The 16,900-nt window shown below is 42.8% G+C and overlaps 1 protein-coding gene across 1 annotated transcript in view; it reads right to left on the bottom strand.

Moving 5' to 3' along the window:
- Positions 1–931: 931 nt before the first annotated feature.
- The window catches only part of FBXW4 (F-box and WD repeat domain containing 4), an 85,377-nt gene continuing 69,408 nt past the window's right edge, over positions 932–16,900 (bottom strand). The window contains exons 7-9 of the mRNA XM_056849512.1: positions 2,620–2,760; positions 2,324–2,465; positions 932–1,197 (exon numbers count right to left, since the gene is read on the bottom strand). Of these exons, the coding sequence (XP_056705490.1) occupies positions 1,084–1,197; positions 2,324–2,465; positions 2,620–2,760 (397 nt within the window). The 3' untranslated portion in view covers positions 932–1,083. The remainder of the gene's footprint in view (positions 1,198–2,323; positions 2,466–2,619; positions 2,761–16,900) is intronic.

Here is a 16,900-nt window from a genome sequence, read left to right as displayed (position 1 = left end):
CATGTCTCTAGGTTGAAGGGAAGGCCTTGCAAGGCAGACTCATGACACAAAACAGTGCACAAGTTTTTCAAGTTCTCCAGAACTATTAGGTGAAGTGTTAAAAAAAATGCTTCATGTCAAAAGCCACCCAAGGTGCTAAGAGATAGAACTGCAGAGAAAGGGGGGGCGTGTTGGACAAGATGGGCTCTTCCATCTCTAGCATGAGACCCGCAGCTCAGGGATGCTCACAGCTTACGTATTCTCCAGTGTACTGCTGTTTCAAGATGGGGAACCACATTCCAGTCCCAAGTCCCGTCAGGCAATGGCCTTCCCCACTTTCCAGGAACACGTGGTAGGAGCTGTGCTCAGAAGAGCCACAAATAGCTGCCAAACCACTAAATGAGCACCAATGCTGTAGAAGGAATTACTTGATTAGCGCATAACCAAAATCAAAGAATGTAATCATAGACATCAATGCAAACCCACCAATAGCCATTTATGGATTTTGAACTTCAAGGTTCATGACGACAGACTTCTTGTGTTCCTCTAACAATTTATTCGGCACATTGACTTGACAGCATCATTCCAGTGAAGTACTTCTTGTGGGTACCCAGACACCGATGGTTAAATCTGGTACAATTTATCCATCTAGCTAAGGCTTCAAGCTTACAATCCTATAGTTATTTAAGAGGAAGTGATGAACGTCAGTAAAGCAGCAGGAAAAAGCTCTTCCACTGTCTTAGCCACTTCAGTGTCCAGGTTATAGCACTTTCCTGCCAATGTAAATCCAGCACAAGATTTGTACCCTATGGTTGGACTTAAAGCATGCAGAAGCCCATACTAGATACATAGAAACCAGCACGCATACCTCCAAACAAGTTTTCTTCGTTAGAAAATTACTTCTTTAAAAACACAAAAAATGTACAAAATAAGAAGCTGGACATTAGCCTTTATTGAATCCAAAAGGCAGATGAACTCCTACATGAGTTCTCCTCAGCACCTAGGATGACTTTCAGGTGGCTTCTTGTCTCACAAACATTCTCCCTTCTTGGTGCTCTTCATGATGGGTATCAGTTCTGCAGTCCAGGCCAGTCCTTGTCTATTTCAGGTGGTAAAATCAAGGACATGCAGTGCAGATGCCAGGGTGGCATAGAGGTGGGTGGTGCTGAAGCAGAGGCAGTATACAGGACTGCTGATTGGTGATGACAAAGAAACGCTCTGCAAAGTAGCAAGAAAACTTTTCTAGGTAAGAGATTTAAACTGCAAAGCAATAACAGCTGGTGAGGAACAAAAGCAACCCTGCAGCTCCCATAGGACTACGCTTCAGCTGCGCTGCCTCTTTGCTACCATTACAAGGGGATCGCCATTATGGCAGGAGGAGAAGGCAGCTGAGCTGAGGCAGCAAAGTTCAGTCCTGAGCGGGGCCAGCAGGCTCCTATGGATCTTACTCTACAGAGACAGAGGGCACTGTCTGACCTCTTTCTGAACAAAGCTAGCTTCGGGCAATAGCCTGAAAAATGACCACTAGGAAGTCTGTGGTGTTAGACTAAGAGCCAAAGGCACTTGTCACATCAAGTCGTCCCCAGGGACAATTAATTGCTGCACCTATCTGTTTGTATGGAGTTCAACATAGAAAGAATTCTCTGTTGTAGGAGTTTATGAAGCGGCTAGAAGAGCTGCCCTAGCCCTGTAAGACAGGAGCATGCTTACAGTGGCTGCATTTCTATCCCACCGCTCCTCCAAGGATTTCAAAGTGATATATGCATGTTTCTCTCCCACCTTGAAGCAGGCTAAACTGATAGTGAGATTGGCCCAAGGCGGAGCATGTACTTGAGCTCAGACCTTTCTTCTCCATGGATTTCTTCCACCATGGTTTCAAGAAGCAATCTGAGGAAGTAACTTCCCTCGCTGTTCTCAGAATCATAGAGTTGGAAGGGACCACCAGGGTCATCTAGTCCAACCTCCTGCACAATGCAGGAAATTCACAACTATCTCCCACACCCCAAGTGACCCCTACTCCATGCCCAGAAGATGGCCAAAAACCAAAACCAAAAATCCCTCCGTGATCTCTGGCCAGTCTGGGCTGGAGGAAAATCACTTCTTGACCCCTAAGTGGCAATCAACATTTCCCTCGGTATGTAAGAGAGGGCAACAAGAATCAAACACTGACACAGCCCTTCCTGCCCTCCCTCTCATGATCTGCAGATCCAGAACTGCTGACAGGTGGCCATTTAGTCTCTGCTTAAAAACCTCCAAAGAAGGAGAGCCCACTACCTCTTAAGAGGCTCCTCCGTACAGCTCAATCCGCAACCCACTTCTGGGAACATACTTGCCACTGCCTTACCTGTAAGCACCTGTTTTGCCTTTTATCCCAAAGGCGGACCACACCATAATAAGAAGAGCCACTTGCAATCATGTGATTCCCGTTGCTCCTTATACAGTACAGGGCACTATCGTGAGGCTCTTCCCATTGTTTGACACACTCCCTTTGGGGGGAAAAATACAATCCTGTAAGACGGAGTATTTTAGAGTATTCTTCACCAAGCCCTTGTTGTTCAGCTCCTCTATAGGTAGTTTAGAAATCTGTTTACAATAGTTTTTCCGATCAGCTCAGAAAACCAGGTAAATTCACACACTAACCTTGTGCTTGTCCTTAAATCCCAATACCGGATGTAGGTATCATACCCACAAGAAAGTAAAGTGAAAGGCGTTTCATAGAAAATATCCAAGACTCCAGCCCCTCGGTGGAAGTCTGTTCCAAGGCCTGTGACCAGCTGTCCACTGAAAAGAGAACACAAAAAAGAATATACTAAGGTGCCAGTTATCTACATGTCAAAGTTCTTGGCAGGCTTTTGTTTAAATACAGCTTCTCTCTCAGTGCAGATCTACCAAAAAGTTAGATGACCAGCCAAATATGATAGAAGTTCAGGTTCGTTTTTGGCTAGTACAAAAAAAATCACACATTGCATGAAGGCAAAGAAGAAACAGCTGTTCTTTCTCTGAAAATGTAAAAACTCAAGTTATTTGGCTCTGTCCTTTGCACTAATCAGAACATACGGGAAGGGAAATGTGTAGTCCTTATAGCAAAGCTGGAAATTAATTTTCGGCAACTTGCTAGGTATTATTGGTTTTACTAAAAATACATCCAGCTTGTCCAAAAATAAACCACTGAATAGAGTGGTTTATACCATTATAAAATAACAATTACAACACATTAAAGAAAAATGATAAACTATCAATTCAATCCTTTATTGGCATAGAAAATGATAAACTAAATAATAGAAACCAGCAGCAACAAGTTTTTTTCCAAGGAAGGCCAACACTTGGAAGGAAAAAAAAAACCTAGCAAACCACCCAGATGATAAACAGCATTATGGAATAAAAACCAGTACCTGAACACCAACCAAGCAGATTCCAAGTGGGAATTCCAAATATGTGGCACCACTGTGGAGAAGGCCCCATCCCTGTTTACCACCCACCTTAGTACAGAAGGCAGCTAAGTGATAAAAATCAAATTGATTGAGCAGATTTAATGCAGCAAGCGGAGCTTTAGATACCTTAGCCAGTATGGTGTAGTGGTTAAGAGCGGTGGTTTGGAGCGGTGGACTCTGAACTGGAGAACCGAGTTTGATTCTCCACTCCACATGAGCAGTGGAAGCTAATCTGGTGAACAGGATTTGTTTCCCCACTCCTACACCTGAAGCCAGCTGGGTGACCTTGGGCTGGTCACACTCTCTCAGCCCCACCTACCTCACAGTGTGTCTGTTGTGGGGAGGGGAAGGGAAGGTGACTGTAAGCCAGTTTGATTCTTCCTTAAGTGGTAGAGAAAGTCAGCATATAAAAACCAACTCTTCTTCTTAGGCAGAGACAATAAGTAGCCAAAAGAAGTTGAAATTGGATAGCGTTACCTAATAGCTGCTCCCTTAATTCGCAAGTCTGAAGAAGGGATAAGATACACACTTGGCTGGAGGACAGTTATACCTGTGGGTGACACACACATTTCTATTTGTAGCAACAGTCTGCTCCCCTAGCTGGGAGTTCAACTGCTTGGTGAACAGGCAACTGTGCAACTATGTCTGAGAAAAGTCTTCACCAAGGACAGTAAAGGCCTCAACATCGGAAGGACTACAGCAAAAGACCTCCCTGGTAGACTGAAGAAACACTTCCTTAATATGGTGAAAAAACAGAATGTGTTGGAAACAATTGTGCTTCTCCAGGGGTTCTACGTACATTGTCCTTGCACTAATAGCCCTAAGCTCTCCTCTCTTGTCTATACATACCTGCCCAGCAAGGAAAGAGTCAGCTAAATCCCTTATTACAGCTAGGAGGTCACTGATGAATTGTAAGAGCAAGAGATGAAAACTGAAAAACAGCTCCCAAAAAGTCCTGTGTGTGATAGTGGTGAGTTGCCTTCTGCAGCCATTCTTAGCACAGTTATATAAGTGTATGTGCACACCTGAAACTCTATGAATACGGCAAAGAAATGTTTGGAAATATTTACCAGGCCCATGCACATGCCAAAGAACTGGGATTGACCATGGTCACATAAACATATCTGGACAACAATCGTGTATTTACCACTGCAGTGTGTCAAGCAGCCCTTGGTTTCTAGTTCTGTCTACTTCTGAATGATTCAAGAGACGGTGCTGTTCCTAAGAAACATCTCCCAACTTACTACACTTCAGGCTGTTTTCCCAAAACTCAGAAGTATATTCCTGAGGCATCCTGTTACTTCAAGACTTTCTAACTTTCCACTGCATTCACAACTCTCATAGAGTCAGGCTGTACACTCTCCAGAGACAGTTCATGCATTCAGAGAAATCCTTCCTTCTGGCCCTCTAATTCTGTCCTTCCAGCAGCTTCTTGCATGTTAATGTTAGTTCTCCAAAGATAAGGTCACCCTCATCCAAATCCTTCTCAGTGGTGAGATCTCTCTGTGCATGCCAAGCCGCCAAATTTAAGGGAATTACCTGAATGCTTGCAAAGACATCTAAGCCTTGGCCCTGTACTAAGGACACTGGAAGGGAGTCTGAGCACATTCCCATCATCTGAACCAGCCTTTAATCAAGCAGTTTTACTACAGAAGAACTGCCCGATGCTGTTTCAAAAACACCCAGTCTCACAGCTGTGACTCAGATTGCTGCGTTTTTCTGGAGCTCTGAGAGCAACATAGTTTCACAGAGATAACTGCAGAATTGGAAATACAGCAATGGCTTCTGGATACATCTGAATGGGGCTGCCCCATCCATGTATGTGCTTTGGGTAAGGCAGGCACCGAGTAGTCTCCTTTGCTCCTTATAGCTACAGGTTCTGTTTATTACAGACAACTAAAACTTAATCTGGAAAGATGGACGTGTTCCATGTTGGAAATCAGGCAGATGTGGGAACTGGTGTGGAGCCTGCCCTGGAAGGAGTAACACTCCCCTGAAGGAATGTGTATGATGTGATCTTTGATACCTTGCTGTCCCAGCAAAAATGGTTAGAGGTGTGTTCTTCTGGTTCAGGCTGGTTCATGAGCTGCAGCCATTTCTGCAAAACACTGACCTGGTCACAGAATGCATGCCCTGGTAGCATCCAGCTGTGACTACTGAAACATGCTCTTTGTGAGGCCGCCCTTTAAGACAATTCCAAACACAGCTGATAACTGGCTTCCAGTCCCAATTGAGGTGCCATCTTTGATCCTTAAAGCCCTAAAAAATAGGTCCACAGTACCCAACGGAACATGTCCTCCTACATCAACCTGCCTGAACCCTGAGATCAATAAACAAGGTTCTTTTTTTTTCTGTAGAAAGATGCAAACGTTTGGATGAGCTGACAGAGGACAGCCCATTGTGCCTTCTTGTTTAATATTTTAAATTTCTTTAAAACTGTCATGAGCCTCCTTGGGGGCCCCCGAGGGGACTGAAAGGCACCTACAAATCAACTAAATAAATCATAATACATAAATCTAATGAATATATACTCCATAATTGAGGACCACTATGCCCTGTTTGCCTCCCCCTGCCCAACAAGAGAAAGCCCGCTTCTCACTCAGACAACGGCATCCAATGAAGCCCATTCAGCCACTAAAGACCCACATGTTCCCAGCCCTCTCTCCTCCTCCCTAACGGTCTAATCAGAACTGGACACAAAGCACTGAAGGCCTGCTTTTCAGCCTGCAGCCCTGGCTCTGCCTCGTGGGACAATGGCCGCCTCCACTCCCTAAAGTAACCGGCACCTCCCCCTCCTCCCAGTTATTTTGTTACTTTCTGCTCCTTGATCCTGTATCAGTCTTTCTGTGGCACCCGAGCCGAGGCCTTAATTCCATCTGTAATCTGGGCTAAAGCCCCATCGGGGGTGGAGGGTGGGGGGGATAAAGACCACACAATAGGCAAAATAGAGTCCCGGGAGATGTTCAAACAAGTAAACACCGTTGTGTCAGAGGAGCAAAATTGCTGAGAAAGCAGATTAGCAGCAGCAGCAGCACTGGTGTCCCCCCAGATCAGAAGGTGAGCCCTGCTCCGCTCCCCAGAGCCAACACGCTTCCATGATCACAGTACTGGCGGCATGCTGGGGCCGGCCCATCTCCCCCAGTCACTCTCCAAAGAGCAGATTATGGAGAATAACAATTTCTTTGTGGCTGTGTAATTCCCTCCGTGACCGTGACTGTGGGCCACTCCATCGGGCTGCAATGCCAGGGCCTTAGCAACCATTTAACAAGACCAGTCGGCCCTAGCAATGCTCCCCCCAAGGCAAACCTCTCGGACAAGCTTTAACATCAAGTGCAGGAATTAATCCTCATCCCTCCCCACCCCTAAAACCTGAGTCCAGGGGTGCTGTGTTATTGCACTTACTTTGTGTTTCTCAAGGCAGGGAATTGCTGGACAAGTTCTTAAGACATTAACCCTTGGAGAGAAAGGGGGCAATTTGTCTGTATCTAGAGGTAGGTCAGGAGGTGAAGGCATTTACAGGATCAGGGCAGGAATGAGAAAGGAAACTACGCTAATACTTAGGAGCTTAGAAAGGGAGAAAAGGCAATTGGGGTTGATGTAAGCTACAGATGCCAAGCCTAGTGATGCTAGCCAGCTATATTTATTTATTCTTTTAATTATGCCGCCTTTCCACCCAACCAGGGTCCACAAGGCAGCAAACATAAGGAACATTAAAACATTTCAACAATTACAAATACAGTTAAACTATAAAATTCAATTAAAACACAAATTCAATTAAAACACCACTAGCAGGAAGGCCAATAATGGTTACTGGGGGGTATGCCAGATGAAACAAAAAGTCTTCCCCTGCTGGCAAAAGACACTGATGGAGGGAGACAGATGAATCTTCCTGGGGAGGGAGTTCCAAAGTTTTGGTGCCACAAGGGAGAAGGACCTTTCTTTGTATGCCACCCACCTAGCTTCAGATGGTGGGGAAAACTGAAGCAGGACCTCCAAGGATGACCAGAGTGACCTTAAAGTATGTTGATCCAGGCCAAGCAGAGCTTTAAAGGTCAATACCAGCACTTTGAATTGAGCCTAGAAGCAAACTGGAAGCCACTGTAGTTGGAACAAGACTGGAGTGATTTGGTCCTTACGACCCACTCCAGTCAACACTCTTGCCACAGTATTCTGTACCAACTATAGCTTGCAGCAAGTCCCACATAGACCACATTGCAGTAATCTAACCTAGTTGTTACTAGGATATACACTACAGTGGCAAGATCTTTTCTGCCCAGGGCGAGTAGCAGCTAATTCACGAGCAGAAGCTATTGAAAGGTATCCCTGCCACCTGTTTGTCCAACAGAAGGCCTGAGTCCAGGAGCACCCCCAGGCTATGAACCTACTCCTTTAGGGGTTGCAACCCCTAACCCTAGAACTGAGGATAACCCATTACCCAGGTCAGACCTCTCCCCCCGGTAAGCAATTGGACCCCTCCTCTGGCTAAGGGGTGCCACAAAGGCACAGGGGCCAAAGACAGGCATCAGAGCAAGACACTGCTCTCCATGATCTGGGGAAATGCCCAGAATATAGGATCTCAGCTAACAATAAGTATAAAGTGGCTCCAGCATCATACCTATATCAGTTAGACCGTCCAAGTTTAAGGAGAGCTTTTATACTGACCCACTTTCAAGCTCTCCCTTCAGCAATGGTAGAGGGGCGTTTTAAAAGGATTCCGACTAGTGAAAGACTTTGCCCATGTGAAACTGGAGAAATGGAAACAGTGGCTCATGTGTTATTAAGATGTCCTTGGTACGAAGAAGCGCGTTCCAAGCACATCCTCCCCTCGTTAAAGGGCCCCAGGGAGCTCACAGAATCAGCAGTATTGCAGACACTTTTGGAGGGGGGGGGGGAGAACAGGTTATATTAGCCACTGCTGGGTTTTGTGCAATAGCTCTTAAAGTCCGCCCTTCAAAGGTTTCCGCAAAGATGAGTTCAATTTTAAATTAGGGAGAAAAGTAAAACTCAAATTGATGGATTTGTACTGTATTTTGTACTTGTTTTTTAAATTAATTTATAATTGTGAAATGTAAATAGTTTTACTAAGTTTATTTATTTATTAGAATGGCAATGCCGCAATAAAAACTTGTCTGTCACTGCTCTCCACAAAATGGATGCCTCAGAGAGTTTTGGGATCTATGTTGTGTGTCAAGCCTGAGCAGGAAGGATGACTGCTGAACTTCTCCCCCCCCCCCCAACCTGGCCCTAAGGTGTGCCTGGCTGGACAATGGGGATAGCTAATTCCCATTGTGTCACCCTAAGGTGATTCAATCAGCACTCCAAGCAGACCCTACCTGAACCCATCCCAGTAATCAATCAGTATTCAAGAGAATAGCCCAGGCATTCTCTTGGGTCCCGACAACTCATCAAACCTCTCCTATCTTTTTGTTTGAACCCCAGAAAAGCAATCAATTCTTTGTCTCTGGCTTTCCTGTCAGCTCACCTCATAACACCTTAAGACCCATTTTGAGGTATATATATTGGTCCTTTGGGCATTGTGTTCTGGATCCGTGCGCACACCCCCACTTGCATGTAGGCTCTTTGCTCCTGGAAACTCTGGTAGTTTTTCTCTTCAGCGCTGCTTTCCCTGGATGTGCCTTCATGACTAGTATCTATCACCCATCCCTGAAACCCTATCCAACTTCCTCTCTTTTCTTTTAGTCAGCTCTTGTATTCTTTGTGTGCATATAGTCATTGCTTAAAATATATTTCTTGTTTTACTATTTTTATTATGTAATAAAACCATATTTTAATTATACAACTGCCTGCTCATTTGAGAGTTTTTACCAAGGACTATCCTGGTATACATAGGTGATGGATCCCAATTAACCCCTTTCACTCTCTGTCTCCAGCTAATTCCCCCAACTAAAGTGGAGACTGCCTACTTGGGGTAACACCCCGCCCACCAGAAGTACCTCAGTTATGTCAGGATTATATGTTTATTAATGCACACAGAAGATGACTATCACCTCAGTTATGTCAGGATTATATATTCATTAATACACACAGAAGATGACTGTCTATATCAGCACAAACTCATCATTGGAGTTGTGGTTCTTGTGAGAAGTGTGATGTAGACTTAACCCCTGGTTTTGCAACATTCCTCAGCCAAATAACTGAACTATTAAACCTCAGTTTCCTATTGTGAGTGCATCCTTCCTTAAAAAGGAGGAATACTTGAGAGGGTGATTCTTAAACTGCGGGACAAAGTAGTTCAGACATTCAGATAAGGTGAGGATGTTTTCCTGCTTGTTCGCACTGACCAAAATACAGCAGTTATGCTGCTGCTGTCAGTCTGAGAAAGTTGTCTAAAAATGCTTGCAAAGCAGCAATTGCTCAAGCAATGGTGCTTTCCCAAAAAATTTAATTCCCTTATCTGGCTGGATTGTATATTAGCTTCCTGCCCCTGTCTACTCAGTAATTTCCCAAGCTGCAAACACTGCTGACAAATGCTAATCGCAGACCTGGCAGCTACTTGACCAATGGAGGCACTTGAAAACTGGGACATCAGGAAGTCTGAGGAGGTAGCTGAGCAAATGCTACCTGGTCAAGAGTAAGCTTGTTTCTAGAAGCTTCTCGACAAGTCTCTACAAGTTTCTACTCAATACAATCACATTTTCCAGCTGGAAGTGTTCCTCACTGGAACCACCCATAAAGTATATCAAATGGGCAAGGGTACTAGTATTGTACCCAGGCTGTAACAAAGGAAAGATTTAGAACTAGTTAACATGGGGTAAACAAAGGGTGGCTTTAGAAGTGTGACACACTTATGGATGGCCCCACATCAGAAATGAAATCTCATAAAAGCAGTGTCTCCTGAGAGCTGGTGTGATTCCTCACTTGAAAACATGGTACAAATGGACACTGTCAGGCCTTCCCAATTTGCAGAAGGTTTTACCTTTCACTGCCTATATAACTAGTCAATTAATGGGCGAGAACAGACTGTCTAGGACTGCTCTCCCAAATACTGTGCCAGGGCAACTAAACCATGTAGGCTCATGGTAAAAAGAGGGCACTTCTGTCACAAATTCATAAGACCTGCACATTCTTTAACCACTTGAAGGAATGGAACCCAGTGACTTCAAATCTTTACACTTTCTGGGCCCCTTTTACAGGCAGTTTCACTCAGAGGCAATTGTATGATAACTGCTATGGGAACATACAGTTAATGATCCATTTCTGTGTGTCACCACTCTCCCAGATACATGGAAATGAGTGGAAATGTGTGTGTGTGGTGAATAAAGGCATGCAAACAGCTTACCATTCCACATTCACTTCCCAAATATACTAGCACAGCCATCAAACACAAAAGCAAGCATCTCTTTTGCTTCATGGAAACTCTCTCTAAAAAAAGTTTTGTGTCAAGCAGTTGTCACAGTCACTATAGCTAAAGCAATCATCAATATAGTCACTACCTCCAAGTACTGGAAGGAAAGAGAACTCTCAGACAGAACAAATGAACCCACATAAAGCTGCCTTTTACTGAATCAAACCGCTGGTCCAGCAAGGTCAGTACTGTCTACCCAGACTGGCAGTGGCTCCCCAGGGTCTCAGGCAACGCTCTTCCACATCACCTACTACCTGGTCCCTTTAACTGGAGATGCTGGGGATTGAACCTGGGACTTTTATGTATGGCAAACAGGTGTTCTACCACTGAACCACAAGGGGAGATAGGTAAAGATACAAAACAAAGACACAGGTGTAACAAATTAGATCTAACATATCAAAGGCCTTTGCCTCAAGTACAGCTTCTTCAAAGTTACATAGCAGGGATCTACTGTTTAGTTATCATATGAAATGTTTCCACTAATGAAATTCTGTATTTTAAAAATATTTGTAAGCAATGAGGAATATGATTCCCACCCCTAGTTTACACAGTAAATAATATACCTAATAATAAAATGAAGCATTTGACCAGTGGAAAATAATTATTTATTAATATGTTTAAGAAAATTTGGTTTTAATAACTACTTCATTCATTGGATGGAGTAAAATAACTCCTACTCAGTCTCTAAAACAGCAATTCACAATACTCTATCCCAAAACAACTGAGATTTGCCCAAGGGGGATTAGACAAGGCTGCCCCCTATCTACTTTGCTATTTGCATTAGCAACAGAACCTTTTGCTTTGATGGTGAAGCAGTCAGAAGAGGTATCATTATAACATCAATTTATATGCAGACAATGTTGTCATATTTCTAACTGACCCACTAGTATCTGAACAAGGATTAAAACAAATACTTTATGAATATGGGTCAGTATCTGGTTATAAACTTAATGTAGATATGACAGAAGCTCTTTTTAATAAGACTTGAAGGCAGACACACTATGCAGCCAAATTAAGTGGGGGGGATGATTAAATACTTAAAAGTTAACATCTCTACAGAAAATAAAGATCTCTTCAAATATAACTTTACTCCATTAATTTCTGAAATTAAGGCAAAAATAGATATCTAGTCAAAACCGAAAATTTCATTTCTTCAGTTATTAGAAATTAATAAAAATTATATCTGACCATGACCCTAGTGCCTTTAAGCATTGGGAATACTCTTGATGTGCCAGACACCACACACTAATAGTGAATAACAGAGTTGATCCCTTTGAAGTAGTGCTGAAAATAGGAGGACAAATATTTCCATATTTCTAAGGAGAGGAATTTTCTTGAGAGGGCTGACAAGATTTGAAGAGTTGGCTTTACAACGAAAAACAAAGCTGGTTTCCAGCATCTATCATGTGCTGGTAGCCTTTTTCCTTCTTAGAAAACGAGTCTATTAAAAAAATGGCAGACTAATTTAGGCCATCAAGTAAATCCAGTCTCATGAAATCACTTGTTTACAAGAGGGTCAACTTTTTTTTTTAGTGAATCTGTCTTTGAGAAAGAATGTCATTAAAAAGGGATGGTACCTGTCACCAAATAGATTCTCCAAAATTTATAATACAACAAATAATTGTTCAGTTTGTGGCAAAGATAATGCTACTTTTTTCACACGTGGTGGGAGTTTTTGCGAGCTGTAAAATATTGGAAAGTAAGAGTAGCAAGGATTTCAACAGATAGAGGATATAATCACTTGCACACCAGAACTGTGATTGTTAAACTTTGCTATCTATATCCCATCTTCTCTTCAAGAACTGGTCCTATATGGAATAACAACTGCTTGTATTGGTTCTTGTAGGTTATCCGGGCTGTGTAACCGTGGTCTTGGAATTTTCTTTCCTGACGTTTCGCCAGCAACTGTGGCAGGCATCTTCAGAGTAGTAACACTGAAGGACAGTGTCTCTCCTGAAAATAGGAGTGTTACTACTCTGAAGAGTACGGTTACACAGCCCGGATAACCTACAAGAACCAATGAACTCTGACCGTGAAAGCCTTCGACAACTGCTTGTATTGTCTGTCAGACACTGGAAGAAAAATTCTTATCCAAATAAAAAAGATACATTTTGCATGATTAAACTGATGGTTTATTTGAAAAGATAACCTTTAAATAACATTGATGCTTGGAGACAAATGGGGAGTCAGTTGGACAACTCATTCTAGTTTACATGAGCTAGACCTGTAGGCCTTCCCCATTGTGTCATTAGGCACAGGTGTTTTGGTACCTAGTTGTGATAACAAAGGCAAATGAAGCACAACAGCAACACAGACCCTGGAGTGAGGATATTGTTATCCTTGTTCCTCAAGTTTTCAAGCAGCATAACAAAGAAAAAGAAGAACAGTTTGGGTATGTTGTAACTTCAACTTTTGTTTAAAGATGTATTATTTTGGTCTTAAGATAGCTTGTAAAAGCTCTAAAAACCACTTTACATGTCAACAGTGGTTTAAAATAGGCAGGGAACAACTGTACTAATAAAGCATAATTTAATTAATGGCTTTTTTTACAAGGAAGGAAGGAAGGAAGGAAGGAAGGAAGGAAGGAAGGAAGGAAGGAAGGAAGGAAGGAAGGAAGGAAGGAAGGAAGGAAGGAAGGAAGGAAGGAAGGAAGGAAGGAAGGAAGGAAGCCACCAAATTTAGAAACAGTGATGCCCCAAATTATTAAATAAAAATTAAACTGGGTTTCTTAGGATTCTAACAAGAGTCTGTATGCATCACCACCTTTAGCCACATTTCACTTACTCTTAGGGGAATCTCTCTACCTCGACACATTCCAATATATTGAGGGGGGAAAGTTTTACAGTGCACCAGTGAGACACAAATCATGTGCACAAGCCAACTAACACCATCAGTGACAAAAAGTTGTCTTTATAAATGAACCAGTGTGAAAAGCACTCTGGGGTGTAAGAATAACTAGCTGCCTGTGAGAAGCTTTTTTTTTTAAAAGTTAACTCTGGAGAGCACCTTGCCCATAACACTCCCTGAGGCAGCTGGAGGCATGTGTGCCTTCAGCTTCAGCAGGGGTGGCAATGATAGTGGCGGCGGTGGGGACAGAGAAAGCTTTCCCCTCTTTTCTTCTGGTGACTCTGAATTGGCCCACACACACTTTAAAGGGTCCAATAAAGAGATACAATTTCTTTACCTTTCCTGGCTCTGGGACCCTGGACGTTTTTTGTTGTCCGGGTTGTCATAAGGTTAAGTTCAGAGGATAAACTGACATGCTAGCTATGGGAAAAAGCCAGTTTCCTCAAATAAAGCCACAACGATGCAAAAGAGACCCCTCTGGGGCTTTTATTTGGGAAAACAAACAGAAATGGCACCAAGCCCTTCTGCTTTACGGGCCAATTTAACTATCAAACTAACTCTCTCCCTCCCAGAGGCAAGGAGGGGAGAGAGACACGGCAATATGACAATAGCACGAAACATTCAGGGGAGAAACGGACAAAGCAAGCTGTCTGTCTCCTTGTCTTTCTTGCCCAGGGTTCTTTTTCTGAGCACACGTGTGTTCTTGTAAAAACGATTAGATTGCAATTTGTATAACATGGTGACCCCCAAATTCAGACGTTTAACCCCTTTTCTCTGCAAAGAATGTGAAGAATGTCTTGAAGGTGGGGGAAATTCTCTCAGATTGGGAGGGGGCAGCATGAAGAACCGGCGGGGAGTTGTGTGGGAATAAGCCACTGTATAGCTTCTTTTTGAACAGGCAGCACTTTGGAGGTCTCCTTCGGCTGGCAGACAAAAAAAAAGGAAAGAAAAAGAAAAATGGAGATTCGAAATCAAAACAAAGCCATCTGTTTAAATGAGCCAGCCCAAACTAAAGGTGTGTGGGGGGGTGTTGGGGTGTTTATGTGTGTCACATTTAAGGGATCTTATTCTTTACAGACTGTCAATTCTTTTGCAGCCTAAAGGGGGAGAAAGATTGTCTTGGATTCATAAGCACAAAACAGACTGGAGCTGAGAATTTTGACCAACAGATACTGGAAGGTTCTGTTGCAAGTATTGCAAAGATGCTGTTAAGAGATGCATAAAAGGGCCAGAAATCAAAAGTCCAAGTCAGATTCAGCAGAAACTTCCAAGGCTGCAAAGAACAGCTCAAGTAGCTCAGTCCACATTTAACTCACTAAAACTGAGATTCCAAGCAATTTACAAAAAATCAAATAAAAGATGAAGGGGTGATGAGGACTGAGGCACAGAGAAGTAGTGTGGTGCAGTGATTAGAGTGCTGGACTGAAACCAGGAGACCTCGATTTGATTCCCTGCTTGATCCATGAAGCAAACAGGATGACCTTAGCACAATCACGCCTCCTCAGTTTTATGTACCCGAGAGATGCTGTTTCTATTCCTCACGGTTATAGAGAAAACGGCTCTAAAGGAGGCTTTAGGCAGAGTTTCTATTGGTCAGGGAATATGGCTTGTGCATCTTACAATTCTCAGTTTCCCTCCATTGCCTCCTTTCCCCTGACTCCTACTCTCAATTAATCCTTCTACATTTTCCCCCTCTCTGATACCAGATCTTGTCAAAAGTTTCTAAATATTTTGGCAATATAAATAACTCAATCCAAATAAGCTTGCAAAAAGAGACGCTTATGCACATGTGAACACTTTGTTTTAAGGATATAATTAATTTCTGGGGGTGGGGTTTGGCATATATTGTATTACGTCCTGGACATCAATATTGATGATATTCAAGGAGCCTATACGATTATTGCAGATGCAGTCTACTTAAATCATATATTCACATAATGTCCTTAGAATGCAGATATGGTACTAACTGATGATTCACCAACTTCAGCAAAGTTTGTTCAACATTTCCGAATAACATACGTTGAGAAAGCGCTTGCCTGAGAGTCCTCTTGACTGGATTCAGATATCTACTGGCTAAACCCCAGTACCCTGCCCGGTTAATGTGTGTGTGTAAAGTGCAGTCAAGTCGCAGCCGACTTATGGCGACCCCTTTTGGGGGTTTTCATGGCAAGAGACTAACAGAGGTGGTTTGCCAGTGCCTTCCTCTGCACAGCAACCCTGGACTTCCTTGGTGGTCTCCCATCCAAATACTAACCAGGGATGACCCTGCTTAGCTTCTGGGCCATCCAGGCCCGGTTAATACCTAATATCTAAAGCATCAAATGGGGTTACAAACCAGCACAAAACCAATCCAAAGGTCAAGGGGTCCTTGAATCAGATTTAGTCACAAAGAAGAATGTACATAAACTCTTGTCAAGATTCTTCACCCATTAACATGAACACTGACATCAACAACAACAATGCAGGTACATCCATTTTTTAGAAAAACTTTTCATACATGTCCTGGCATGCAGGATACATTAATGCCACAGCAAATTACACTCTCTCTTACCTTGGACCTAACATGGAGATTCAGCCCCTGTGGCCTACCCCTACTCTAAAGCAAACTTGGGAGTCCGTATATGCATCTTCTGAAAAAGCATGAACATACACAGTACTCAACACCTGTGTGTGCAACTACAGTCAACTATTTAAAGATTTAAGATATTGACTGGCATGGTGTAGCCCAATTTCGTCAGATCTCAGACACTAAGCAGGGGTCATTTCTTGGGTGAGAGACCACCGAGGCAGACTCAGCAGATAAAAGTAATAGCAAACCACCTCTGCTACTCACTTACCTTGAAAGCCTCTTGCTAGGGTTGCCATGAATCAGTTGTGACTTGATGGCACCTACACATTTAAAGAATTTGTCCACTGTACAGCTAGGGTTGAGAGACTTATGCTTTCCATTATAACAAACAAAATCAGAATAAGCTTCAACTAGTATTACCAAAATGAAAATCAGTTAAACGTTTAATTAATGTTATATTTAGAGATCCTAAAAAATCCTCAATACAATGGACACCACAAATCAAAGCTTTTGTTCTGTCTTTTATCTTCAAAATGTATTAAGTTTGAAAACTCAGCAAATTCAAATACTGTTCATTACACACTACCACATAGTGTGTCAGAAGAGAAGGAAGTGGCAGTCCTAACTCCTCTGAAGAACAGTGAGCCATATTTAAGAGATAATACTAAACTTGAATAATACTAAACTAAACTAAAGAATACTAAACTA

Source organism: Euleptes europaea, chromosome 5, assembly GCF_029931775.1.
Source record: "Euleptes europaea isolate rEulEur1 chromosome 5, rEulEur1.hap1, whole genome shotgun sequence".
Lineage (NCBI taxonomy): Eukaryota > Metazoa > Chordata > Lepidosauria > Squamata > Sphaerodactylidae > Euleptes > Euleptes europaea.
Note: the sequence above shows the minus strand (reverse complement) of the source record. Positions and strands in the feature narration are given on the sequence as shown.